Source organism: Symsagittifera roscoffensis, chromosome 7 (genome assembly GCF_963678635.1).
Source record: "Symsagittifera roscoffensis chromosome 7, txSymRosc1.1, whole genome shotgun sequence".
NCBI lineage: Eukaryota > Metazoa > Xenacoelomorpha > Acoela > Convolutidae > Symsagittifera > Symsagittifera roscoffensis.
Window position 1 is genome coordinate 48840740 of NC_087068.1, and position 27822 is coordinate 48868561.

General features: G+C 36.9%; 2 protein-coding genes across 4 annotated transcripts in view; both read left to right on the forward strand.

Annotated features, from left to right (window-relative positions):
• The window catches only part of LOC134851528 (la-related protein 1B-like), a 424232-nt gene that overhangs the window by 265229 nt on the left and 131181 nt on the right, over positions 1-27822 (forward strand). The gene's annotated exons all lie outside the window — the stretch shown is intronic.
• On the forward strand, positions 2343-27632 carry LOC134851530 (vacuolar protein sorting-associated protein 35-like). The gene is made up of 15 exons (XM_063867660.1): positions 2343-2554; positions 4197-4417; positions 5703-5872; positions 6825-7039; positions 7675-7845; positions 9418-9627; positions 10087-10235; positions 15110-15320; positions 16204-16419; positions 20377-20550; positions 20853-21035; positions 23266-23424; positions 24384-24527; positions 25096-25248; positions 26968-27632. Exons 1-15 carry the CDS (start codon positions 2456-2458, stop codon positions 27226-27228), a joined length of 2736 nt encoding a protein of 911 aa, XP_063723730.1. The 5' UTR covers positions 2343-2455; the 3' UTR covers positions 27229-27632.

The following is a 27822-nucleotide window of genomic DNA, read 5'->3' on the forward strand; positions in this document are numbered from 1 at the left end:
GAAACATAAATGTTGCAGAAGGAAGTTGATTTTTTTTGTCGGCAAAATGAATGTCGTCCCATTACTTCATGTAATATGATTGGTTTGTTATTAAGAGTCCTCGAACTCAGTTTTTAATAGTCTATTTACGTGGCTCAGACTCATATAGGTCTGATAATTTTTTTGCTCTTAAAATGCTCTAATGTTTTCCGAAAACGCATTTTTTCACTTGCCATAAGCAATGGTATTGCAATTGGGTACTAGACGTTTTTGAATTATTAACTTTATCCACAGAACTCATTTCATCTCCCCGACTCTTTCATCTGACATGCTCAATTTCTTGTAAATTCAAATAAAAGTCCTTCATTTAAGTAATAATTAGGTAAAGACCGCTCCATGATGTAATTATTTTTTCAAAAGTTTCACAATTTTTTTCGGCTTCGTGGTTTTCGTCCTACTTTTTGTCGGTTCATTTCTCGTTTTTTTAAACCCCTATTTTATGTGATAGTGTTTTAATTGGCGTATTTTTTAGAGCATGTGTTTTGTTCCAATAAAAATACTTTTCTTACTACAACTGAAAGTTCAGTACCTATGAATATTACCAAGTCTGATTTTGTTTTTTTTTTCATCTTTTTTCGTTACTTTTTAAATTATTTGAACAGTTGTAGTTTATGTTATATCGGCTCAGTCAACTTATGCTGCATAACTTCGAGGGCAAATATATTCACATGCGATTATGTGTTTCAGGTTGAATGGGTATTAAAACCTAATGAAGTTTTTATGAAAACAGTTGTTTTTGGCTCGATATTGTTTCGATCCAAAATTTGTTGGACACAAAATTAGTTCGTTTCAAAATTTGTTGCAGCTCGGTAAGCAATTTTCAATTGTTTTTTAGGATGTTTTTGAACTTCTTTCTATACAATCATGAAGTTTTTGCAGATGTAGTTTTTTCAATTATTTGAACGTAGAAGAGTAAGGAACGTAGTGAGTACGCTTATATAGGTCTTGGTGATTTCTTTCGTTTTTTTTGTCAAGAAAAATTTTTAAAATTTGTTCGCGCTCATTTTTGACTTTTCGCGGTTTGACTTGTGATTTCTTTTCAAGTTCAGTGCATTTCCATTGCTAAAAAGAAGGCAAACTCTAAAGGTCACGAAAAACGTGATCAACTTCTAATTTCGAAAATGGAAATAAATTATCAGATTTCCCAGCGAAATAAAAGTTTCATCTACTGATCCAGTTTTCTCAAATTAGGATAATTTTAACAAAAAAAAGTGGCCGTCATTAAATGTTCTACAAATTTAAAGATCTTTTGAATTTCTTCGAAATTCAAAAGTTGAAGAATTTTGAAAGAGCAAGTCAGTTTTTTTTTCAGTTTCCTTGCGTTGATTACTCTTTTTCAGCTGTCAGTTTGCTATACTTCAGTTATTTTTTTTCAAGTAATTTTTTCAACTTAATTTTTTGAGTTTTTTTCAGAATTTGTTTTTGCATCGCCAGTGTGTACATTTTGTTTGCTTCGCCTCTGTATTTTCCAGGTATCAAATGCGCTATTTGAGTTCAATTCATGTTCATCTGCTGAAGTTTGCGCTCACCAATATTGAAAGTGTAAAGGTCACGAAAAAAAATAGATCGACTTATTTCGAAAGTTGAAATTATTTTTCAGTTTCCTAGCGGAATAAATATTTTACCAAGTGATCCAATTTCTGCGACAAAATTTGATTGCAATGATTGCTGAAGCGCTCATAGGTTTCTTTTACATTTTGATATCAAAGCCTTGTTATTTTTTACCAAGTATATTGTGTGTCTGCTGTTTTTAAAAGTTACTTACTTCCCATGATATTTTTTTGACAACTAAAAACCCAGCAGTTATAACTACAGTTTTTCAGGGTTTACGAAATCCTAATAAAGATAACATAAATTAATATTAATTATAAGTCGATAAAAAGCAGTATCCTGTTAAAGCATGTGTTTTCGTTTTTTCGTCCGATTGGCGACAAACGCAATAATTAGAATTGGCAGTTGAATAATAAAAAGAAGGCTGTGATAGAAGTTGAAATCGATTTTTTTTGAATCTCATTCCTGAGTGCGAGCTAAAATTGACGCTAGAAGCTCTTTACGCCTCTACTGTGAGGCAAAAATTAAAGCCATGTCTAGATTTTTTCAAAAATCGTTCGAAGATTTTCTATGGAACGGCCGAGATTTTGGATCCGCTATAAGGAGTCAGTTAAGCAACGCGCTGAAAGGAAACCAGCCAATGAACAATGCGGTTAAAGGTTGTTGATCTAAAGCTTTCCAATTTGTAATGAGTAGCAATGTGTAGCATAATTTAATGATGCCTGATTTTAACAGTTATTTTTTTTCAGATAGTTATTGTATTTCGCATTTACATACGCAACAACTGAATTTTTCATTACCTATTGTTCGCGTATCATTGTGACTTAAATTTGAACGTGAGCTTGAGACTGGAATTGAGTGAAAGATGGCTCTAAGTGCGACACAAGTGAAGGAGCAGGAATTGATACTTGACGAGGCTAAAGCCAATGTGGCGACGCAGGCACTCGAAATGAAACGATGTCTAGTAAGTGCACTCCATGTTACAGAAATTTAGAAATTACAGTTATGTGCTTAAAGCAGCAATCGAACTGGTCTTAAAGCCAGTTTAGTATGTCATGGTAAGTTTCGGAGAATTGACCTCTGACTTTGAGAAGAAATGAATATAAAAAGAGGAAAAAAAAGAATAACATGATGAGAAAACAAGAATAACAAGACTCAAATATCACGAGATCAAATCACAATACGCGGATCATTTTCCATAAAATTACATTAAATGCTCTCTGAAACGCACATCCGTTAAGCTCAGTTTTTCTAAATTTCAAATATAACTATCAATTTTTTTCGGCTCAATGAGCGTAAATATAAGAAATTCAAATGAAAACTCTTCGAAAAGTGCAAACAAACTTGTGACGGAACCTTAACTCTTGCTTATCGCAAATGTGTTATTCGACAAGCAGACTTGTATGTTTTGGATTGATATTAGGCGAGCAGATATAAATGCTTAATATATTAATAAGTCAGAGATTATAGTGCTTTCCAGAAAAAAAAAACGAAAATTTTTGATGTTTCGTGCGGCAGTCTGAGATTCGAGGTTATCATCTGAAGTCGAAATGGCAGCATAGATGAGACAGATTTTGAAACTACATCAAGGCGAAGGCAATGCGCTAGATGACTTTTTTCTAACAAATAAAAAGTATCGAAATATCTAGGCTGCGGCAACGGATAGCAGAACTAATTTTCATACCCATTAAGATTGTAGTCGAGTAATATACTAAAGCTGTAGAGATACAGTACAACCTAGATGAATTCTGTTTGGGGTTAAGTGGAAGGATTTTTTGACAGAACTGTCAAGCACGTACTGTACAAGAAGAAGTTTAGCCAGAGCTGAAAGATATTAGATGATATAAAGAAAGATTTGATAGTTCTTGACTGCTATAGCAGAACCGCGAAAGAAAGAGCTGAAACTCGTTCATTTTGGGACCCAATAAGGCGGGACACAATATCCGAACATAGCTCATTTTATGGAGTTTCTCTTTTCGATCACTTAGCATTATACCCATTTAGAAATGTTCGAATCCTTAGATTCGGGACACTTAGCTTGGGATTATAAAAAGGGCTGAGGAGATTTAAGGAAAAATAACATTTGGCTGAAATATTAACATTCGTCGTAACAGCCTAGGTGACAATTTATTTTCAATAATTTGATCAATGTGTAATCCAGATAAGATTCGTCGATACTATAGATTGGTGATATTTTTTTATACGGTGATTATTATTTCTTGGAAAACGTCGTCAGTATTTTTCAATCTCCTTTTAACTGTCTGTTGGCTATTTTTTTTAGAGATGACCCTGTGCTGAAGTTTATGTTTATTGATGTTTTGTAAATTAATTTGTGTTCAACTGTAATTGGTTCTCGTGTAAGGGTGGTTGATGCAGGCAACATGAACTCGATGCGGTATTGATAGAGTTGAAGCGGTACAAATCACATTTTTTAAACGCATTCATGAAAATTTTTATTTTTGCGCATTTATAGTGAGCTGGAATTGTTTTTTTGTTATAGGGAGCTGGAATTGCTCGATATATGTTTGTTTTTCTGCTGCGATGCTGAGTTTTTCGGGTTTATCGTTGTATGCGGGTTTATCGTTTGTGTAATGTGTACTTTTTAGGACAAGGGCAAGTTGATGGACGGCCTGAAGCATGCCTCGATCATGCTGAGTGAGCTGAAGACTTCTCTGTTGGCACCCAAGTACTACTACGAGCTTTACACTTGCATAGCAGACGAGATGCGACACCTGGAACAATTCCTGCTGGACGAGTACCGCAAGGGCAGACGGGTGGAGGATCTGTATGAACTGGTCCAGTATGCTGGCAATATCCTCCCTCGTCTGTAAGTATTCTCTTTTAATTTATTAAGAGTAATGAACGTTGTTGTTGTAGTAGCTACGCCCAACGCCATCGTCTGCGGGATTTTGTGAGGTAGCTTCGTTTTGTTTAGTTTCTTGGTTGCCAGCGCTATCCAGTACTTAATCTCCGTAAAAATCTACATTTTTAAAATTATTATACCTGATTGCAGGGGCGGATCTAGGATTTTCTCGAGGGGGGATTTCCAATTTTTTTTTTCAGGTCGACTAAATTGATTTTTCGATCTCTCAAAAATCACTATAAAGATACTACTTTGACCTTTTTTCTGCAATTTTAAATGGCGCTTTTAAGCTCCCTCCTCAAATTTAGTGTATATTGGCGCCAAGGCGCCTTTACAAAAATTTAGGGTCCATCATCTAAAAATGGAGATCTTAAAATAGTACAAAAGGGGGAATGGCTTATTGGTATATTAGCCGTTTTTTCGCATAGAAGTTTTATTGGGCCTAAATGATTTCGGCTCTTGTTTTGTCGGTTAAGTGAACTTATTTTGCATCGGTAAAAGGATAAAAATGATTATTCATTTTTTGTAATAAATCAGGTCGGCTGGTAGTATAAAAATTGAAACTTTTTAATAGCTCAATTTTTTTGACAACCATTTCTTTTGGCATTTTTGTTTTCGGATCGATTGGCGTCTAATCACGTGTTGTTGGCTTACTGGACATTCGGAACATACTTAAAGCTTGCCTTTTTGTAGTGGTTGTGTTTCTCGTCTGTTTTTCTGTGATGGATTTTTCGTATTTCCAGTTTCAAGCTTTTTTCCACTTGGTTATTTCCATCTCACTGACCATTTAGTAGCTTGCAGTGGGACGCTTTTGTTGTATTGCAGGAGATGCAAAGCTCCGCTTCGCCTCCGTGTCTCAAATTTGCTCTTCCTCAACACTCTTTTTGTTTTTTGTTTTCCTAACTCATTTCAAACTCTAAATGGAAGGTAAAGAGGTTAACTTCGCTTGCTGATAACATATGCAAAAATTTTAATTTATATTTGCGGTTCAAATGTTAAGTTTCAGGGACACAAGATATTTTTAATTGATCCAGTTTTTTTTCAAAAAGTGTAAATTGTCAAAAAGAGCTATCTTTCAATAAAGTCAAAAACTCGAAAATTGAAGTAATAATCAAACACAAGTTTTTTTTCCGGCTTCCTCGAGTTCGTTTCTGTTTGTGTTTTTTTCTTTTCTATTCTGCTTTGCTACTGTTTAATCATAACTTTTTTTGTTAGAATGTGTAAGATCGACTCTCTTTTGTGTGGATAGGTATCTGTTGGTGACGGTGGGCGTGGTGTATATGCAGACGGAGGAGCAGCAGTGCTTTGTGAGAGATATCTTGAGGGACATGGTGGAGATGTGCAGGGGCATCCAACATCCCCTCAGAGGACTCTTCCTGAGGAACTACCTCATACAGACCACCAAACACATTCTACCAGGCATGTACACAGCGGTGATAGGTAAATAAGACGACGGGTCAGTAAGACTACAGGCGTCAAGACGACAAATGAGCTCTAATACATGTAAAATGAGCTGGTCCAGTTTAGGCGGTTTATTTTTCTGAGAATTACATTTGGAGTTTGCGTGTAGCATCGTTTTAAAGTCCCACCAAAAGTGGTTTTCGTTGTAACAGCTGTCGTCTTATTTGCCGGACATCGTACACAGCCCAGACAGCCACCACTACACATACAAACACAACCAGTCATCTCAAATACTGTCAAAGCATATTACTGTACTGGTGTCATAGCGGAAGCAAAGGATAAAATACCCGCGAATATTTTTCCTTTTCATCTCTGTCGAAATATGATGAATTTGTGCTTTTGGTCCAGAAAAAAACGTCATAAGACAATGCACATAAGTTTTGCACCGTTAAGTGGTGTGACGATCCGCCTCGCCCGTGTGTTAAATTATTTTTAATGAAATGAAATATCTAGTTCAACTATCCCATGCTACACATACTCTCTAACGGCTCAAATAAAAGGACACGTCAAACTGTAGCTGTAATACAGGCAATTACGTTACAATGAATTGCTCTAAATTATTTCCAGAACATGCTCCCATGGTTGATTAAGGGGTGTCAAATTCCTAAGAGGGGAGGGTAATCGTATTTTGTGAAGGAGGTTACAAAGTCGTTAACTGAGTCGCTAACTTATAATCGGGGAAGCGCACGTTAAAAATTAATTCATGACTTTTGTTAGATGTCTTTCTGTGTAAAATTGAATTCCGATAGAATGACACGTTCAGAAGCGCCACTGGCTGCATGAAGATTACAGATCCAGACAATCTCATCCAGAATGGTTGTAACATTTAACACGGAGTGTGCGATTTGGAAGCCGCAGTCTTATGAGTTGTATGGAAGAAACGGTGCCATTAATTCTTTGTTGGGTTTAGACAAATTGCCCTCTAATGTGCCGCAAGTATTGTCTGAGGACTCACAGCAGCCTCAAAGTAATGAGGTCACAGACAGTACTGGTAGTGTGAGTGGGGTAGGCAGTAGTGTGCATGACTCAGTGGACTATATTCTGATGAATCTGACCGAAATGAGTAAGCTGTGGGTGCGCATGCAGTACCAGGGACACACCAAAGAGAGAGGTCTCCGTGAACAGGTAGCACAATCAATACACTATACTAGATAATTTATACTATACTATACCATACTACTGTACTTTATACTAAACGTTATTTTAGGTTCAGTGTTATTATGGTCATAATTCTAGTTCTCTACTGAGGGCATTTGTTTGGTGTGCATATGGGTAGAATGCATTGCTTGTTTACACTTGCGAAGCATAGTGTATTAGTACGAACTTTCTTTTTTTTCCAATCTCAGACGCAAATAAAAGTGTTACTTTTGGTGGCTTTTTTTGAATCGAAATGCTGTGGTAGCAGTATAATATCACATGTGCTTTGACATTTGAGTAGTAAAAAGTTAACACAACTGATGAACCGAAAATGAACCGAAAAAAGTTGTTTGTTTTCAAACAGCAGTACAATGATAAAAAGCTCGATTTCAGAAATTGACCAACTCAATATATCTCGCAATTTTTTTGAAATGCAAATTTTATGCATAATTTGGCTTTATGCTTTCTAATTGATTACATGCCCGACACGTAGCCGAGTTTTCGCTAAATCGAGGCTTATGTCTACCTTTTCTTATTTAACTTGATACAACTGCTTTTTGGTCGTGTTCTCGCAAATTTATGCGAAGTGCTGCTTCGCCTCTGTGTGATGATTGTTGTTTTAGGAACGTAAGGATTTGAAGCAGCTGGTGGGTGCCAATGTGTATGCACTCAGTTCTCTCGAGTCTCTCCATGTGGAAATGTACAAGAACAAGGTGCTGCCAATCATGCTGGCACAGCTAGTCAACAGCAGAGATCCCCTCGCACAGGAGTACTTGATGGAGGTCATCATACATGTAAGAGCCCATTTTTCCTTTCAACGACAACTCTGGCCAACTTAGTGCCCTACAAATAGTCTGTTTAATGTTTCGTCATTGAGGAGGGAAGGGGAGGTGAGGGCATGACTAGATTTAGAAGAACAAACATAAAAAACTATTTTATTTTTGCATCAAGAAACCCAAATACAGCCATACAATGCGTGCCAGCTGCTGATCGTTTTTTCAATTAACGTAGTGAAGACACTTACATAGGATAGGTATTGATATTTTTTTAATGAAAGGCCTTAAAATTTTTTCACGCCAAAATCCGTGTTTTGATTTTTGATTTTTTTTAAGTTCACTTTATTTTTTTTGTTAAAGGGGAAGGCAATCTCCACTATCGAAAAGAAAAAGAAAAGGTCGCAAAAAATGCGATAATTTTACAACAAAGTGCCACCCTAAGCAGTATTTGAAATTCAATGAGCTACAACGTGGAAGTTCAAAGAGTTTTGAAATTCGAAAGTAAAAAAATGTTCAAAAGTTTTCAAATCATTTTTTTTTTTGGGTTTCCTTGTTCTTTAAAATTTTTCAAACTGTTCGTTGGATAAATTTCTAAGTGTATCGACGTTCACAATGTTCTTTTGCGGTTTGAATTTTGTTTTCTTTTTAAAATGGATTCATTTTCACTCGCTATACGAAGGCAAATTGCGTTCTTCAATTACGGAAATGGCGCTAAAAAACAGGATGGCGCTAAAAAGGAGCGTCTTCTAGTTTCGAATTTAATTTTTAGATTAATAATTTAATGTTTAGATTCCATCTGAACAACAAATTACCTAATGATCTATTTATCTCAAATTGGGTCAAGTTTATGAAAAAAGGCCCATCACAAATGATTCATGTGATTGATGTTTTTTTTGTTTTTTTTTCTAACTTTACGTCTGCAATGATTTTCAAAAGACGTGTGAAACAAGGGGAAAATTTTTAATCGTTTTCAGCGGCAGAATTTGGAATTCCTTGTTTTTTTGTGATCTCTCTTAAAACTAATTATCAATGATGTTTAAATTTTCAAAAAAGATATTCAAGAGGAGCATCTAAAGGGATTTTTCCTTCTTTCCAATTTCACAAAGTTTTGAAAGAAATCTAAAAAAAAAACAAAAACTGCTATTTCTCAAAAACTAGTACGAACTGGGGACATATGTTTGGAGTGGATTTGGGAGTTATTTTCAATACTTCTCGTACCACTACAAAAAACGCACGGAATTAGTGATATTTTTATGGAAGTATGGAAGAGGTTTTGAAATATAAATAACTTTTTATACTAAGATTTACTTCAGCTCCAAAAAACTCAAAACGCTAATGAGACTCTGGCGATCAGGCGTCGATCGGAAATACTTGTTTCCCTGGCGTTCGCATCCCTTTATTCGTATTGACGGGGAAAAGATCTAGTTTCAGTCAGTACTTAATTTCATAAACTGGAAAATAAACTGGAAAAGTGCAGAAAACAGAAGGATTTTGATCATGACTTTCAAGTGCTTTTGTGTTTTAAATGGAACTTTATATAACTTTGGTTGCCACTCTTGACATTAGTTTACTGATGTATTGCGTCACTAGGTATTCCCTGATGAGTTCCATCTGGCCACTCTGCAAATGTACCTGGACGCCTGTTCGAATCTGCACGAGGACGTGGACCTCAACTCCATCATCACCACCCTCATCGCCCGCCTGTCCCTCATGGCCGACGAACAGCAGGGGGGAATCGGCATCCCACATCACCTCCAACTCTTCTCCGTATTCTCCGACAAGATCAGACACATCATCAAGGTGCCCTACACTTTATACTACTTTACTCCGCATCATATTATCAACATACATAGATATACATGATACCATGATACACAGCACAAAAAAAAACCTCGCCCTTACAACTGATCCCGCAAGAATCACTGACATTTGAGAAGTTTTTTATGATCCATTTGCATTCCGAATTGTAGTACTGTAACTGATGTTTACTAGGACTGATTAAGCGATAGAACCAAACGGAAAGTGAAGACATTTAATCGCCTAATAAATGGTATTTCTTGACGCATTTATTCGTTTTTGGGTTAAGCAGTGAGAGGCGTCTGTTTTGTTTGAGTGTTTATGCTGGTTAAAACAGAGTCTTTGTTAGCCTTAGAGATGAAGTAACCAGATAGAGTTACAGTTGACCCACGAAGCTGAGATTTGAAGACAAAAAAATTGAAGCGACGAATTATATTGCCTTATTCGATTCTCCTGTTGTAGACGCTTCCGAAGACTCCGGTGGAGAAGATCATTGGCATGCAGGCCTCCCTGCTCTCCCTGGCTTTGAACTGCTACCCGGACAAGCCAGAGTACGTGGACATTGTGCTGCAGACCACCAATGACATCTTCAACACTTTTCACATCGACAAGTGAGAATAATAAACTTTTAGCCTATTTGCTTTAATACAATATAGAGGATCAAGAATTTAGAGACTGCTAATGAAAATGAACCTTGAGATTGAAGAATTTTTACTCGCCATTGCATTTCAAAGAATAGATTTACGGCGGTTAAGAAAGCTTTTTGAATCTGAGGAAGGAATTTTTTTGCTCAGTAGAAGCGTCCAGGCAGTTGCTTGCCTTTTGCTAGTTCAGTAGAATCAAAAGAATAATCAAAGACAACCAATTGATTTGAATTAAAGCTCCCGTTAATGAGCTGTCGGTGTGAAGTCGGTTTCCCGCAAAATCCTCAGCGTTTTTTTTGAATGCAAATGTTGCAATATCGATCTGATAAATTTATATAGTTTTTTGTCGTTTTCTGTGCTGCACATGAACCATTTATTTTTTTGCCAATGAACGTAGTGAAGACACTTTTATAGGTTGTCTTTGTTTTGAAAAGTAATTCAAAATATTTTACTAAATGTGAGGTGAATTAAACTATCCGACAACGAAATGCAAATGGAGCGAAAAACGACTACTTTTAGTCTCGATAGTGGATTTCTATTTTCAAAATTCCCAGCGGAAAAAAGTATTACCTAATGGCACAGTTTTTTTTCTAATTGGGTTAAATAAAACTGTAACGACTTTTTAAAAAAATCGTGAAATTCTGAGCTGCCGCCTTCAAAGGTTCAGAAGTGCCGCCTTCAAGTAGTGGACCCGAATCGCTGTTTATGCAGCTGCAAATGGAACAACCTTACCCTCGCTATACAGGGGTGCGCGGAAAGCATGATTTTTCAGGGTTTTTAGTTTCAGAGCTTCCTAAGTCGGTCGGGTCACTCCGTATATTAAGTTTAATCCAGCTCCTCCGTGCCGGCATTGACTTTAACCCTGGTCCCTATACCTGCCCCTGTTGCAATCAAAAAAATTTACGGATCCAAGTCAGGGTCTGGTGCCAAGTATGTGGTTGGATCCATTTTAATGTAGCGGTCTTAAAAAGGTCAGAGCACAATAGATGTTTTTACTGCCCCTCTTGTACTGAAGCCTATATACTGCCCCTTCCTATGACTAACAATACTAGCCGTACTCGCCAGCCCGTAACAGATCCCCTTCAAAAACTACTTCCTACCCAGTGATCAGACCTCCCCTTGTAACAAATCAAACTCCGAATCCGCTTCATGAGTCAAACCCCCCCTACTACAACGAACCCCCTAATCAATCAAGCAAACCCCTTCTGTACAAAGTCCCTGAACATCCTGCGATTGAGTTTTATGGGCTTCTCTGGGAAAATATTCAAAATTGCAGCCTTATTGTTCAAATACCAAATCCACATAGCGGTTTTTTAAGAAACTAAGTTAAACTTGAAAAATTGCACACCCTCATTGGGCCCAAATTATACAATTATTAGAAAAAACCGTACTCGAGAGAGAGGCCGACTCCTCATTGCCATTCATAACTCCCTTCTAAACGAGGAACTAAAAACAGTGGAAGACGGAATTTTGGAGACGCAATTAGTTCAAGTGAAGCCAGCAACCAAAAATCTTATCAGAAAATTCTACATCCCTTCCCGCTCTAGGTGCCCCAAAGACTTTACAGCATCCATTCCTGCTCTCTTATCCGATGAAAACGTGATTGTTCTCGATGACGGTAATGCCGACTCCTCTCTTCGGTACTCCAATATCCCCAAAGACCAACGAGGGTCCAGGCTTGAAGCCGAAATTATCGAATCTACCTTTTTGAATCTCACACCAGTGATAAAGCTCAAAGAACAGCTCAGAGAAAAGCTTTTAAACTTAGCCTTTTAGGCTCACTAATTCTTACCCCTCGAGAGACCGAGAATTATATCAACGCGACAGAGCCCTCAAAAGCATTAGGAACGGATTGCCGATGTACAGTCCACCTTAAGCATATCGGACAAATAGCAATTGCGTTTTTAGCAAAGAAATTTTAACGTCTTTCCTTGAAGAAAATTCTCCAAATATGGAAAAATTCCAAAGTGGTTACATTTCCGAAACCAGATAAAGATCTGAAATATTCAGATTTATAACGCCCCGTGTCGATATTCAGACCTGCTGTCAAATTTTTAGAATCTTCGATCCCTCAACCCTAACCAAATTTTTACACAAAGCCGATCATCCACTTGGCTTTCGCCCGGTGCGCTCCACCACCACAGCAGCTTCCACTCATGAGTTGTATATCAGTGACGGTTTCATTAAACAAAGGCTCACAAAAGGGACAGTCTTGGCCACCGTTGCATTCTCCTGGGTCACCTTCATGGCACCAGTTTACTGGAAAGCCTAATTAAGTGGTTGTCAAACTACCTGAGTGGGTGTCAATCAAAGACTATGCTTCGGGATGCCCTCTCAATATCTAGGATTGTTAGTATAGGCGTCCCTGAAGGATCAGCCTCATCCCCAAAGCTTTTAATTTCTACGTCCATGATGCTCCACTATTGGCCCCCGATGTAAAACTGCTGTGTTACGCTGACGATTCCCACCCTTTAGTCCAGTCCAGCACTATTTCAACGATGTCTTCAGTCTTATCTATTTATCTAAATAAGTTACAAGTTTTTACCTCAAGGCCCCTTGTTTTTTCTTCTTAAGGTTCGGCCAGCCTTTTTTCTTTAACAAAGATTTTTGCACTGATCCGAATGTTGAAATGATACTGCCCCTCGAGAAACATTCCAAAATACTTGGCGTTTTCTTCGATCCGTCCGTAAACTTCGCAGAACATTGCAAACGAACATCCGCAACCGCCGCGTTCAATACATCCATCCTGATGACTTTATCCGGGACTTCCTCGGGCCAATCCAAAGAAACTTTACGGGTTACTTTTAAAGCTTTAGTAAGACCAATTTTAGATCATGTGAGCCCTGCCTGGTCCCACTTTGCCAGTATAACAACTTTGAACAAACCGCAAACAGTTACAGATATTGCCCTCAGCGTGATAACAAGGTGTTCAAAGATGAGCGCAACAAAACATTTACATTCAGAATGTAAACTTTTCAATGTGGATCACGATCATCATCTACTGGCGCCGCAGTTTGCACTGAAGTCTTCAGTTGAACAAAATCTGCTACTATTTTAATCACTTTTATCCCAAATCCCGCCCCCAGCATGTTTGCTGTTCGCTGCTTGACTTACACGCCCGCGAAATATATTTTATCTTATCTGAAAGAGGCTCTATTATCCTTAATAATTTTCAATGACTTCAAAAGCAATTACACAAATATCGAGTCAGGCCGGCCGGAAGCGCTCCCTTGGGGCTAAAAACAACCACAAGGAGTTTTAGTCTCGAAAGTGCAATTTAATTTTCAAAAATCCCCGCGGAAAAAAATATTACCTATTGCCAGTTTTTTTCTAATATGGTCAAATAAAAGTGCCAAAGATTTTTAAAAAATCCCGAAGTTAAGAACTTTCTTTGCGCCCAAATTTCAGCTCTTTGAAAATATTTGAAAAAGAATCATTTTGTCCACACCTCTTTTGGCAAGGTTATTTAGAGTACTGAACGTAGTGAAGACTTTTATATATTTCATGGTGATTTTTCTTGTTTTTTTAAGGAAAAAGTCTTAAAATGCTCTAATAACTACATATTTGCCTTCATACATATTATTGCATTGATGAATGCAATTGGGTATAAATGCACTTTTTGAGTTCACTTAAAATTTATCTGCTTAAAGTTAGCTAAATAGCACAATACGAACGTGGAAATGGCTCGAATAGACGACCGACTTCAAGTTCCAAAGTGGAATTTTACCAGATTCCCCAGTGGAATAAAAGGTTTACATTTTTATCCAGTTTTCTCAAATTGGGTTAGTTTTAGCAAAAAAGTGTCGATCAAAAATTGTTCTAGAAATTCATTGAGTTTAAGGGCACTTATTTTTTGTTTGAAATTTGAGAGATTTGTTTAACAAAGTCATTCTTTTTTTTCCGTTTAGTTGCGTTCATTACTTTTTTCCAACTGTCATTTGGCTATGTTTCATTTTCTTAACTGAGATCAAATGGAACTTTGCGATAAAAAAATTCTTCATATCATGAGCTGAGGTCAATCATTTATTATATCCAGCTTCTGGTCGAACAGAGTTACTAAACATTCATTGGTCGTTCGAAGATTGGATAGCGTTTTAGATATGAGAAACAAGTAGATTATGGACGTTCTGGTTTGGTAATGAAGCATTTTTGATTGTTTTGAGCTGTTTTTGGCGGCGCAGTGTATGTTTGTGGGCGCAGTGTATGTTTGTGGTAAAACGTGACTTTCCCGAGGCATGTGAGTCTTTGTGATTTTGGAGATGCTTGACAGGCGTATAATTTTAGTTGGGCGTCCTCTAAAAAAGATGGGCATCTCGGATTGCTACAGGACTAGAAGGACCCTTGTATAAGAATGATCATCTGATGCTGAACAGTTTTACTGATAACAGTAGTTGTAGCTGAATTTTATTGGTTGTTTTAAGCGACATAGTAGCTTCACACTGGTGCAAAAGATGCGGTGAGGTTGCTTATAGCAGAATCACTTGTTCCGCTTTGATGAGATTATCACCTTGTATACTAACTGCCTGGTAATTTTTACTTGATCCATGGCCTTACATTTTCTATTTTGCATGGACAATCTTTGCCCCACGCAATCATTAGCTTCTTCGGAAAAAATCTAGCTAGCTCATGTGAAGTCTCTGTACTTCTGCGATCCGATTACGTAATACATCAAAAATTAATTTGACATCAATTTCGACAAGAAAAGATATGTCTGTTGTCAACTGATGTTATAGTTTTTCGTTTCCGCGCACAAAAGTAACCGTAAACAATTAAGAGATCAGGTATGGGGTCATTCTTTTGTTAACATTGATCCTTGTTCTAACATATTCTATTTGTGATAGACTGAAGGCGAGGTCCAAGACTGCACTGGAGTTGGAGAAGCTTCTGAAGCTGCCGGTGGACCACTACAAGGGAGATCTGCTCCAAGTGGCTCAACTGTCCGCATTCGCCCCTCTCCTCCTCTTTCTAGACTGGGAGCCCAGGAAAGACCTCTGCTGCTACATGTTGGAGAATGCACTCCAGCACGCCTGCATCGTCCCAGATGTCGAAATGGTAAAGCTACAAATGTTCATCTATCGAGTTTATAAGCTAGAGCTCATTTATAAATGTGCACGCGTTTGAGAGCATAATCCCTTGCAGTTAAAAGCTAATTTTACACCTGACCGAAAGAAGGTGCATCGTTATTATATGCATCGCTCAAATTCATGTGATATTTATTTGTGCAACTGAATATTGCGTGGAAAATGAGTAAAAAACGAAAACACAGACGAAACAAAGTTTCTAGTTGGAGTGAGCATTAAAATGAAATAGCAATTTAAAGTTAGCGAATACATTGGAAATTGGACTCGGAAACGTCAGACAACGGGACCATCTAACCTGGATTTCATATTTGGAAAATTTACAAATTCGCATTATATTTTTCAATTTAAAACAAATTTGTGTCAGAGTATCCGTTTTTGACATCTTCGGAATATAAAATTGGTGTGCTTTAGAAAGTATTCATAGGCGACGCTTACTAATTCTTTCATAATTTTTGAAGTATAATTTGAAGTTATGACTATTTTATTCTATCTTAATTTTGAGGCTGACTTTGATACTGATTTATTGGCGGATATTCAACAAACTGCCATGTCTACAAACTGCCATATTTTGAAGCCGAAATAACATAATTTAAATAGTGACAATCTGCTGTTATGACAATCTGCTGTTTTGTTGCATAACAAAATTAGTTCTCGGCTAAATGGAATGGTACTCTTATTTTCGGTTCGATGGCAATTCGGCTTGTTGGCCTGTCACCGATTTTTAAGTAATACCGTAGAAAGACTATCCATAGAGAGGTTAGCAGCCTTTGCCAAAGTTTTATTATTCCTTGGTTTCAAAAAACTTTTCGTATGTATTTTCATATGCGGCGCGTGTAATGCTGTTGTTCTTTTAGACTAACAAGGTGTTGGGATTGGTGCAGACACTCTACAGACAGCAGCCGGACTGTCCCATCGGAGAGGAGGGGGAGGAGGAACAGGAGACGCCATTAGTACCGGGAGGCACAATGGGAGGGGGAGGCGGTCTGTTGGAGGAGATGGAGGCAGATGTGTGTCTCCTCGCCAAGTTCCTCCACAATTTCCACTCGGACGATCCAAACTTGCAGTACTTGGTCAGATTTTTTTCACGAATTTCAAAAAGTTCATAAATTAAGATGAACTTAGTGAAGGCTCTTTTATAGGTCTTGGTGATTTTTTTTGTGTCTCAAAATGGTCTAATAATTACAGATGTGCGTTCATACTTATTAATTCCTTTTTGAATGCGCTTGAATATATGCAGTTTTCAAGTTCATTTGCTAAATGGTAGGTATATTGCGCTCCTAATTTAGAACGAGGAAAATGGGGCGAAAAAATGTGATTGATTTCTAGTTTCGAAAGTGGAATTTGGGTATAGAAACTGGTGAAAGAAAAACTTTATCTGTTGATCCATGTTTTCTCAAATTGAGTTAATTTTATCAATCATAAATTTGAATCAATCAGTGTAAATCACAACTTCGTCTTTTTTCCTTCGAAATTCAAAATTTGGTCATTTTTTTTTCTTAAATTAATTGTCTCTTTTCCAACTGTCTGTTGGCTATATTTTGGATTTGCGCGGTTTGGCCTCTGAATAACTAAAAATTTACGAAATCAATGTCAATTATATTGGTTGTGGTTTTTTTGTTTACCTGCTTTGGCAGTGGCCACTGTTAGCAAAATATCATGGGCCCGTGGCGCAGATCTTAGGACGTGCAACCACAAATCTACTGGTCGTACGTTCGAATCCGCCACAGCAAACATTTTTTTCAAGGCTTGTTTTAATTTTTTCTTTTCTTATTTCCTTTTTTATAGCTAATTTTTGTCGTTTTCTCGTTTGTGTTTGCGAAGCGCAGCTTCGCTTTTGTGTCCATTTTGTTAAAAGTAGACGAACGTAGTAAGGACTCTTATAGTAGTTCGTGATGATTTTTTGATGGTTTTTCAAAGTCTCAAAATTTAATCAGTCTCAACTTTGCCTTTTCGCGGTTTGACTTGAATTTCTTAAGTTTCATTCTATTGAATTTTGATAAATTCCTGCGAACATTATCAAGTACATTTACAGCAATAAATTTTTATAATCAAGAACCTTTTGTCCGCCAAGGACCAACGCTAGACACAAGGCCCTTAAGATATTTTGCCTTGGTTCAGTTACTTTGTTAAAAGGAATTCGAACCCCACTATCGAGCATCAAAAATGCAAAATAACGAAAAATGTGACTGAATTTGGATTAATTTGGATTTGAAAAATGTGACTTTTAATTTGGATTAATTAGGTTGCACAGCTGAATCTAACAAAGGATTACTAAATTGAGTAAATTGAGGCTAGCTAATTGATCTAAATATTGCCCTAATAAAAGCGAACTTTTTCATTTTGGGTTGACGTTGCATCTAGCGTTGATTTAAAAAATTGGTGGAAAATTGCTCGAAAAACTACAACAGCTAAAATTCATTTATCTTTATTTTGGCGTAAGGCTTACTTGGAAACATTAAAGGAGAATCAGAACATTCAGCGATTCTTGATTAAGAGTCGCTGAACGTAGTTCACACTCTTATATAAGTCGTGATGATTTTTTAGGGGAAAAGTTTTTAAATGCTCCATTCGGTACAGAAACGAATGGCGTTAGATATATGTGCACTTTTTGAGGTCAATGCAATTTCATTTGCTAAAAGGTAGGAAAAATTCGCTCTCCATTTAAGAACGGAGAAAGGGCGCGAAAATTGCGAAAAGCGAAATGGATCGATTTCTCGTTTCGAAAGTGGAATTTAATTTTCAGATTTTCCAGCGGCTATTCTATGGAAGTTGTCTGTTTGCTCAGATTGTTTTGTTCTTCGGAGCTTATTTTTCCACACTTTTTTGTTTATCTGGCGTTTTGAGACCTGTTTCGAGCTGTGCTAGCAAAATGCTGTCTCGCCTCTGTGTTCAACTTTTTTACAATGCGCCATAGTTGAAGTGATTTCTTAGAGTTTTGAAAAATCTAATTTCAATTTCTAATTTTTTTTTTGTAATTTCATATTGCGCCATCACGATTGTCTGTTTCAGTTTTTTTCTGTTTCCACGCAAAATCAGGCACCACAAATAATCATCGAAATGATTCTAGTGATATATCATATTAAAGCCTTTTTAGCCGTGATTAGAACGACATTTAAAAGTTTTTTTTAAAATTGTTTCCCAGTGACGAAAAAAAACGTTTTGAAGTTTTTGAGTTTCAGTTTAATTTGAATTAGTAAAGCAATCCAGTTATTTTCATGATATGAAATGTTTAGGCTAAGAAAACTTAATTTTACTGAAAGGAAAACTATTTAGCGCTACCTAGGCAAAAACTATTTCAAATTTTTTTTTACAATTAGTGTTTTTTTTTCTTATTCATTTTTTGGACAAAAGATGTTGATTGCAAAACATTCACGAACATTGTTTAGTTTTCTCATACTACCGCGTACAAGCAACGACTTCGTTTTAAAAGAAAACAAAAACATTTTTGTAGTTTTATAGGAATGTGATCGGAACATTCTGGTCTACTTGCGCAGCAACCGGCTATCCTTTTTGCAAATTGCAATTGTTGATAGTTTCTAAAGTACTTTATGATTTTAGGAATTTGATGCGGAATGAAAAATTACTGATTGAATCGGTTTTTCTATATAAGGTTAATTTTATTGAAACATCTGTCTATCATTGCACAAACAAAGCTTATGTGATGCATGAACTCTCTTTTTTCCATCCTAAGTCGCAATTATTAGTATTCATTTTGAAAGTTCATTGATTGCAGTATGTGCATAACATCAGTAACCAGCTGTTAAGTACAGCCAATGCTAAGGATATTAATACAGACTATCAAATTACAAATAGCACTTAAACTTCAAGGCATCATGGATCTGTAGCGTAGAGGTAGGGAAGGAGACCCGCAACAAAATAGGAGGGTTCGAACCTGGGCAGGGTTGGATGTTTTTAAATAACTATTTCGTATTCTAGTTGAAATGCGTTCGCTCTATAAATTGAGGCATGTTAGTTGTTAAAATTCTTCTTTCTATATTGGTTTTTCTATATAAGGTTAATTTTATTGAAACATCTGTCTATCATTGCACAAACAAAGCTTATGTGATGCATGAACTCTCTTTTTCCATCCTAAGTCGCAATTATTAGTGTTCATTTTGAAAGTTCATTGATTGCAGTATGTGCATAACATCAGTAACCAGCTGTTAAGTACAGCCAATGCTAAGGATATTAATACAGACTATCAAATTACAAATAGCACTTAAACTTCAAGGCATCATGGATCTGTAGCGTAGAGGTAGGGAAGGAGACCCGCAACAAAATAGGAGGGTTCGAGCCTGGGCAGGGTTGGATGTTTTTAAATAACTATTTCGTATTCTAGTTGAAATGCGTTCGCTCTATAAATTGAGGCATGTTAGTTGTTAAAATTCTTCTTTCAATGTGACTGGTTTTGCTAATGCGCCATAATTGGCTTGCGTCACTTAGCAATTATGTAGACTCATACTTGGCGTGCGTGACTTAAGAAATTACGTAGACTCAAAGTTTTACTCATTCAGTTTTTCTCAGTAGCGTTATCGGTCATATTTTTGCTTGTGTATGCGAAGTGCAACTGTAACAATATAAAATTCAAAAAGCTTCAGAGTGATAAAGTTCTCTTTGAAAGTTAAAAAATTTCGGACAGTTTAAGATGTTTTCTAGTTTCCTTGAGTTAACCTCGGAAAATGTCGGAATTTCGGTGTCGCACTTATGCATAGCTCAGCTTTGCTCTGTGTTTGTTTTTGGCTGGCGTTACAGTGCGTCAAAATATATAAACACAGTACCCTTATTGAGTAACTGTTCATTCGATGTTAGAGATTCTTCAATCATTGGTGCTGGCAGTGATAATTTCGAGTTATTTTGAGGAGCGGATCGTTTTATATTTTTAAAAAAGTTCCATCACTTTTAATCACTTCCAATTATTCCATAGAACGAATCGGTTGGGAAATGTTTTAATTTTTTCAAAGCCAGCTGTGATATCTTGCTTGTTCTATTAAAATTGCTATTTATCTGATGTGATGTTCTTTGTTCAGATGCTGCAAGCCATCAAGGAACAGTTGTGTGCTGCAAAAGACGGAGAGGAGGGGGCGAAGTCCTCTGGCGGAGGGGGAAGTGTTTTGGGTGCAGTGAGGAGACAGCACACTCTGCCGGCGCTCTTCTTCATTGCCTTGCAGCTGGCCATCAGATTCCACGCCAACAGAGAACAGGTGCAAAAGTCACAGAAATAAATTGCAACACATCTAATTGTTTCACTAAGCTCAAGTCCCGCAAGGAGTGCTGCTGTAAGTGAAAGTGTTCAAATGAATCAATTTAGATTAACATATTAAATTATTTTCAACTGATATATTTGTAGAACAACTGAATAAATTAATGGGCGAAGAATGGTTTACAATTGTTTTCTAAAGTTCTAGTTTTTTTCCTGTTGGTCTGAAAGATATATAAAAGACCCCTGTTTTTTGAACTTTGTTTCGACAATAGTCTAGCTTTGCGTATGTGTGGTTGTGTGTAGGATGAGAACTGGGGTAAGAAGTGTGAACGTATAGTGGGTGGGGTGTGTCGACAGCTGACTGAGAGAGTCGCCCAGGACGAGAGGGGGGAGTTGGCTCTGAGGATGTACCTGCAGAGTGCACTGGTGCTGGACCAGATGCCCTTTCCCAAACACCAGGAGCTGGCCTATGAGTTCTTCAGTCAGGTACGCCAACACAATTATAACACAGACAAACAAGAAACCCAAACCGAATCGTTTCAACAAGAGCTTTGGCCGTTGATGGTGTCATCGAATCCTATTTTTAAAGAGTGTTAAAATCTTAGGAATACCCTAAATAAACGATTGCGGTCTACCGTGAACATCAATGTCTTATTACTCAATCCAAGTAGTGTATTATTACGAAGATTTAAAAGTGCTCATTTGGTGGCTTTTTTGGTATATTTTAATTTCATCATTTAAGCCTATTTAAGCGTAAGCAATTTAAAAGTGTTAGGTTCTGTTTAAAAAAAACAGGTATTATCAAAACAAATGAGTTTTGTTGGAGTAATAAACGTAGTGAAGACTCCTATATAGGTCTTGCTGTTTTTTTTTCAGGAAAATTCTTAATAACTCTAATAACTAACTAACTATTCATACATATTGATGCATTTATGAATGCACTTAGTTATATATGGACTTTTTGAGTTCAATTAAAATTCACCTGCTGAAAGTGACGTTAATAGCACTCTCCAAATACGAACGCGGAAATGGCGCGAAAAAACGTGAACGATTTCTGGTTTCGAAAGTGGAATTTAGCTTTTAGATTTCCAGCGGAATAAAAACTTTACCTGTTGATCCAGTTTTCTCTAGTTGGGTTCATGTTATCAAAAAAGCACCAATCATAAATAGTTTTAGAAATTCAAAGAGCTTAAAGAGCATCTTTTTTTTTCTTTGAAATTCGAAAGTTGCGATTTTTTCAAGAAATTCAGTGTTTTTTTATGGTTACTTGCGTTCAGTACTCTTTTCCAATCTTCGATTGGCTATGTTTTTTTTGCGACGCTTTGGAAAATTTTTGCACTTTTCGTGCATTACTCCTTTTGAATTCTTAGTGAACAAATCGTTGCCTGGATCAAATTGTTCAATTTCGTCAATAAGATTTTCGATCACTGCCAATTCTTGCAATTAAAATTGTTATGCAATGATAATAGAGATTTATGCATATCCGTTCATAAACACTTTTCCAACTGTCTTTTGGCTATAGAGATAAGTATACTTTAGTCAGTCATTTTTTTAAGCTTAGTATCATAAAAATGCGTTTTTCTTCGCGACTAAAGTTTTTACTTTTCTGATCAAAAGAATTTACGATGAATTGCGGCCGAAAAATAGGCTTTCTCGTGGCTCGTTGATGCAACCATTTTCAAAATCAGCTGTTTGTTTTTTTATGACTTCAAAAACTTATTATCGATTAATCGTGAACTTGATTAATAGCTATTTGAAAAAAATTTGACACTCTCTTTGAAAAAGCCTTCATGATTAATTAGTTTTTGTTTCGACTTTCGAGACGAAAGTAACGAAACATTTGTGCTTGGGGTGGTTTTTTTTTCTTCAGACAAATTTCGACTGTTTAACTAAGAATTTTTGACGGAATTTTATTTTATCAGCCAAAAAGGATTGTTGTCTTGAACTGCAACTTATTGAAAATTGCGATTTCAAAAAATAAGTCATTGACTTTTTTCCAACTATGTTTACACTTGCGAAGCAAAGTGTTTTAGTATGAACTTTTTCTTTTTTCCAACCTAAGTCGAAAATAAAAGTGCTGCTTTTAGTGGCACTTGTGATATTATACTGCTACAGCAGCCTACCAATTCAAATGTGCTTTGACATTTGATTATTAAAAAGTTAACACATCTGATGCATTTTTAATTCATCGAATGAACCGAAAAAAGTCATTTATTTCAAACAGCAGCACAATGATAAAGAGCTCGGTTTCAGAAAGTTTCCAACTCAATATGTATTGCAATTTTTTTGAAAAGCATATTTTATACGTAATTTGGCTTTGTGCTTTCCAATTTATTACATGCAAAATTGTGTCTTTTTGTATTTGGTGCTACTTTTGCTGTGTCGAATTGGCAATTTATTAGCATATGTAGCTGCGTTATGGTTGGCTAGTTTTTTGGCATTTGAAGCTTCCGTGGCTGAGTGATTAGTGCGTGAGACTCAAAGTTGCAAGGTTGCAGATCCGTAATGTATACGTAGCTGAGATGTTGCTAATTCGAGGTTTATTTCTCCCGTTTCGTAATTCATTTGATAGATCTGCTTTGGTCGTGTTCTCGCAAGTGTTTGCGAAGCGCAGTTTCCCCTCTTTGTTAAAATTTTTGCATCGATTTCTGTAGTTTTAATTAACACTGTGCTACCTGACAGAAGCCAAACGTCTATTATTGTGGCTGTTTTTTAGGCGTTGGCGCTGTACGAAGACAGTGTGACAGAGAGTAGGGCCCAACTGGCGGCTCTGCAGTTGATCACGTGTAGTCTGCAGCAGATGAGCTGCTTCTCAGAGGAGAACCACGAACCACTCCGTACTCAATGCACTCTCTGTGCAAGCAAACTGTTCAAGGTCAGCATATTACAGAATCAGATTGTATGTATTAATGGGAATGACCAGTTATTCATAGCATTAGCTGCATGTTTAGAAACTCATAAGTGACCGCTAATAAATTTACACATGCAAATACCTGTGGTATGATACGAGCTTAATATTTTCCAACCTAATTCACAGAAATTTGTAGTTACTTTTTGTGATCAGTTTCATAGGCAAGATTTTTTGAAGTATCTAGCTTATTCGCTTGCTTAGAGTGCCTGGTATTTAATATTAGATTGTGTAAACAGGAACACTTATGGGGAAGGGCTTTGTGTCTTCATTTAGACCTAAATCAAATTTCCTCACAATGGACATTTTGAGAGCTAAATTTATTTGCTTATCTAGAGTTATCAAAAGGTTCCAGATACCACTGATTACCCTTGCGAACGTTGTTCATTGTAGTTTCAGGTGCGACTTTGATGCCCCTATGTAAGTTTTGTTTCGTTGCTAATTTAGTATTCAAATTTCGGGGATTTTTGCCGTAAACTTAGACATATTGAGAAGCTTAAAATTTTGGTAGACCTAGTTGTTTTATTTTTTCATGCCTTGTTTCATTTTTCTCGACTTATGTTTTTTTTAATGTTTTTGCTGCATCGCAAGTGGTGCGAAGCTCTGCTTCGCCTCTGTGTTAAAATTGCAGTATGATTGCAGGATTTAGAGTAGTGCATTCATTAGTAGGAGTATTGGAGGATTGTTTTTCCTCGAACGGCTTTGTTTTGAGAAGCTGTGGATTTTTGAGCTCAGGATTTTTGAAGATGAATTTGAGAAATAAACATGTTCATTTTTGCTTTCCATTTTTGCTTTTGTTGCCACGGGAAGGCATCAAAGATAGTAGGATCCGGATTGAAGACCACTGGATGTGAGGTCTCGTGGCACTACTTGCAGTGGCAAAAGTTATTAGTCAAGGGGTTCACCTCTATGTCCCTTTGTTTTAGAAACCGGACCAGGCGAGAGCAGTGGCTCACTCGGCACACCTCTATTGGGACTGCAAAGTGCAGCAACCGAACACAAATCTTTCTTCAGAGGGGTCTGCCGCTGAGCAGAGTAACAGCACCACTAGTGCTTCTACCGCCCAGCCGGTCAGTTCACATTCAAAGACCCTCAAAATCAAAAATCCCAAATTGAGATAGTCTGTTTATTTTTTGATAATTTAATGGTTTCCATTCAAATGCAGAATCTACTATAAATTGGGGTCATCAAAGACAAGGATGAATATTAAAATCGTGTGTATTGTTTCTTCGAAAAATCTGACACCACAAAGACACGTCCTATCAGGTCAAGTGGTATTGATATATCATACTTAAGCTCCCTCGGTTGTGATTAAGAAAGACTCAAGCTGTGATTAAGAAGTGTCGAGAAAACACGCTCCGAAATTTTCTGCTTGCAGGTTTAGTGTTGATAAAATTGAGAGTCATTCGTTTGTTGAAGGCGAAGGATGTCACGATTATTTTGAATAAGACTTCTGAAAGATATTTAGTAATGATATGTAATGATACGAATGATACGAACACACTGTGCTTTGTAGTGAAGTGGCTAAAATCAATTAATGTTCAATGCTAATGGCTTCGGCTGTGTTGCTTCTATGTTTGGGTTGCGATAGTTACAACAGGGGTTGTAAAATGTAAAATATGAAGTTTGGTGTGTTAGCTGAGAGAGGGTAAGCGGGTGGCGGACTGTCTGAAGAGGAGTGTGAAGACTGCAGGTCAGGTGGTGGACGGGGTGGGCAGACTGCAGCTGTACGTGGAGATTCTGGACCACTACATACACTACTTCTCTCTCTCCAACCCACAATGCCCAGCTGTAAGAATAGATTCCTAATTAACCTAACGAAAGTTGAGAATATTTACTAAATTTCAGTTGATAATCAGGGTGAAAATACAACTTCTGTTCAAATGCTTCTTAAAAAGATCGGCAAAATCTCTCACTTACGAGTGGGTTTGGCACCTACAAGGCTCAGTTTAGAATCCCGGTCTCGAATGTTTTTGTGTCTCATCAAAATGTGAAATAGTAGGACCAATCATAAAAAGTAGTTTTGTCAAGGGTCCAAACAAGTAAACTAGTTCCAAGTTTTCCATCTAAATCAAAAACTTCTCTCAAATTTTATCCTCTATTTCGGATGCCCGATTGATACAAACACACTGTGCTTTGTAGTGAAGTGGTTACAATCATTTAATGTTCAGTACTAATGGCTTCGGCTGTGTTGTTGCTATACTTGGGTTGCGATAGTTACAACTGGGGTTATAAAGTGTAAAATATGAAGTTTTACGCCAAAATTGAAGAGCTCTCATACTCGTGGATGTATTTTTTTCAAGCTTAATTGCAATCGGGTACTAGACGTCCCCTCCCCCCTTAATTAACTTTGTTCTCATAATGGTCAAAATTAAAAATGGTAAATTTAGGTTCAGCTCATGAATTCAAATTTCTTTGGGTCTCCGGCACACTTGGTCTGGAGGTAACCAATGCTCCTGGGACGTCAAAAGTACTGGGTTCGAATCTGACAGGACCTATTTTTTTGAGCAGGAAAAATATATCGGCTTATTATTGTCTGTTTATCTTTTGTCGGCTTAGTTGCCATTTTCTAGATTTGTTTTTTTAAATGTTTTTTTTTTACATTATAGTCGCTTTTAGTGTTCTGATTTACCTCTTCTGTTTGTAATTTTACTAACCTTGATTTAGTATGTTTTGTTTTTTTTCGCTTAAAAAACTTTATTCTGCTCAAATGGTTTTGGCTTATTTTTCTGCTTTGTGACCTAATTTCGATTCGTTTCAATGGAGACATTTTTTTAATGCTCACTTCTTGATCGTACAAAATGATAAAAATCCTAGTAGAAATTATAGTTCAAGTTTTTCATGATAACAATTTTGTTTCGGCTTTTTTGTTTTTTTTCGGCGTATTAGGTTTCAGCCTATATTATATTGGCTACTCGGCCTCATATTGCGTCTTTCGACGAGCGAAATAAGTTTGTGTGTACGTGTAGTTTTAAATGTTTTTGATTTTTTTTTCGGTTTTTTGTTTTCCTTTTTTGGGCTTCATTGGTTTGGGCCTATATTATATCGGCTTAGCGGCCTCATATTGTTTCATTTGACGAGCAATTATAGTTTTCAGTGTTTTGAGGGTGAGGGGGACTGATTAATTTTTCAAATGTCTTTAAGTTTTGTTTTTTTTTCGGCTTAAAGGGTTCCTGACAAGGTGTTTTCGGCTTTGTTACCTCTAGGTACATTATTTCCGATGGTTATTTCACATTCTTTTGTCTTGGCATGTTTTTGTTGTAAAACTAGCCTTATTGATTTTGGTAGATCTAGTTTTTTCGACATTTTCGATTTTTTCTTTTTTTAATTGTTTTGTATCGCAAGTGGTGCGAAGCTCAGCTTCGCCTCTGTGATTAATTTTTCCCCAAATTTCAAAGTAGTTGCGCTTCTTTATTTTCCGCGGCCTGTCAGGTTTCAGTGTTCGCCATTCGTCTGTTTTAAGTCTGGAATTGATGTGTAGTAAAGTTTGTGGATATGTATGTCTGCTAGGTGAGCTCAAGTGTGATCAACCAGCTGACGGGCAAAATCAGAGAAGAGTTGGACAGTGCAGGGGCTAGTGGTGGGGGAGGGGGTGACGAAAGGGAGCGACTTAAGGGGAGGCTGAATGCCAGTTTGGAGAGGCTGAGGCAGAAGAAACTGCACTTGACTCAGGCTCCAACAGAGACCCAAGAGGAGAATTTGGAAAAGGGGGAGGACGAAGCGAAGGCGATGTCGGACAAATTCTCAGAACTGACCGTTTTTGATATATAATGATCATAATCAAACTCATAAACATGTATTTTCTTTGAATCTTCGCCATAACTATAGAAATTGTTCGCTTCTCGAAATTGTTTGCCTGATAGTATTTAACATGTCCAAAAATCCGTACTGTACTGCTCAAATTGAATGATATAGTTTATTTAAATGAAATTGAAGTATTTCCAAAAAATTTGCGAACATTTCTAGTTCTCAGAAAGATGAAATATAAGGACAACCGATTTCGGATCCTTTATTTGTCCTTCCTACTAACTCCTACTAAATTGTTATCGATTTATTCTCTCCTGGCATCATCCATAAAAATTAATATGCACCAATAATGATTTGCTTTAAATATGATTGTAATGTAGTATATATGCGAATCTCAAATATTTAATTTAAATTTTCAGAATAGTTAAGTATTTCTCCCGTATTACAGTGATTTCGATAATGGATGAATGAATGCATTGCGATTAGCAAGGGTATTGCAATCGTCTGCTAGACTTTTTAAATCGTAAATGAGTTTGTTCACAGAATGGTCAAAATTAGAAATGGTAAATTTAGGTTCAGTTCATAATAAAGTCATGTTTCTTGGCGTCTCCCGCACAC

What these genes read in the sequence shown, in the direction of transcription:
- LOC134851530 (XM_063867660.1), top strand. Translation starts at nt 2,456, where the DNA reads ATGGCTCTAAGTGCGACACAAGTGAAGGAGCAGGAATTGATACTTGAC. An exon ending in TGATGGAGGTCATCATACAT is followed by an intron (nt 7,846 to 9,417) that starts GTAAGAGCCCAT and finishes TTGCGTCACTAG; the next exon opens with GTATTCCCTGATGAGTTCCA. An exon ending in AGATCAGACACATCATCAAG is followed by an intron (nt 9,628 to 10,086) that starts GTGCCCTACACT and finishes CTCCTGTTGTAG; the next exon opens with ACGCTTCCGAAGACTCCGGT.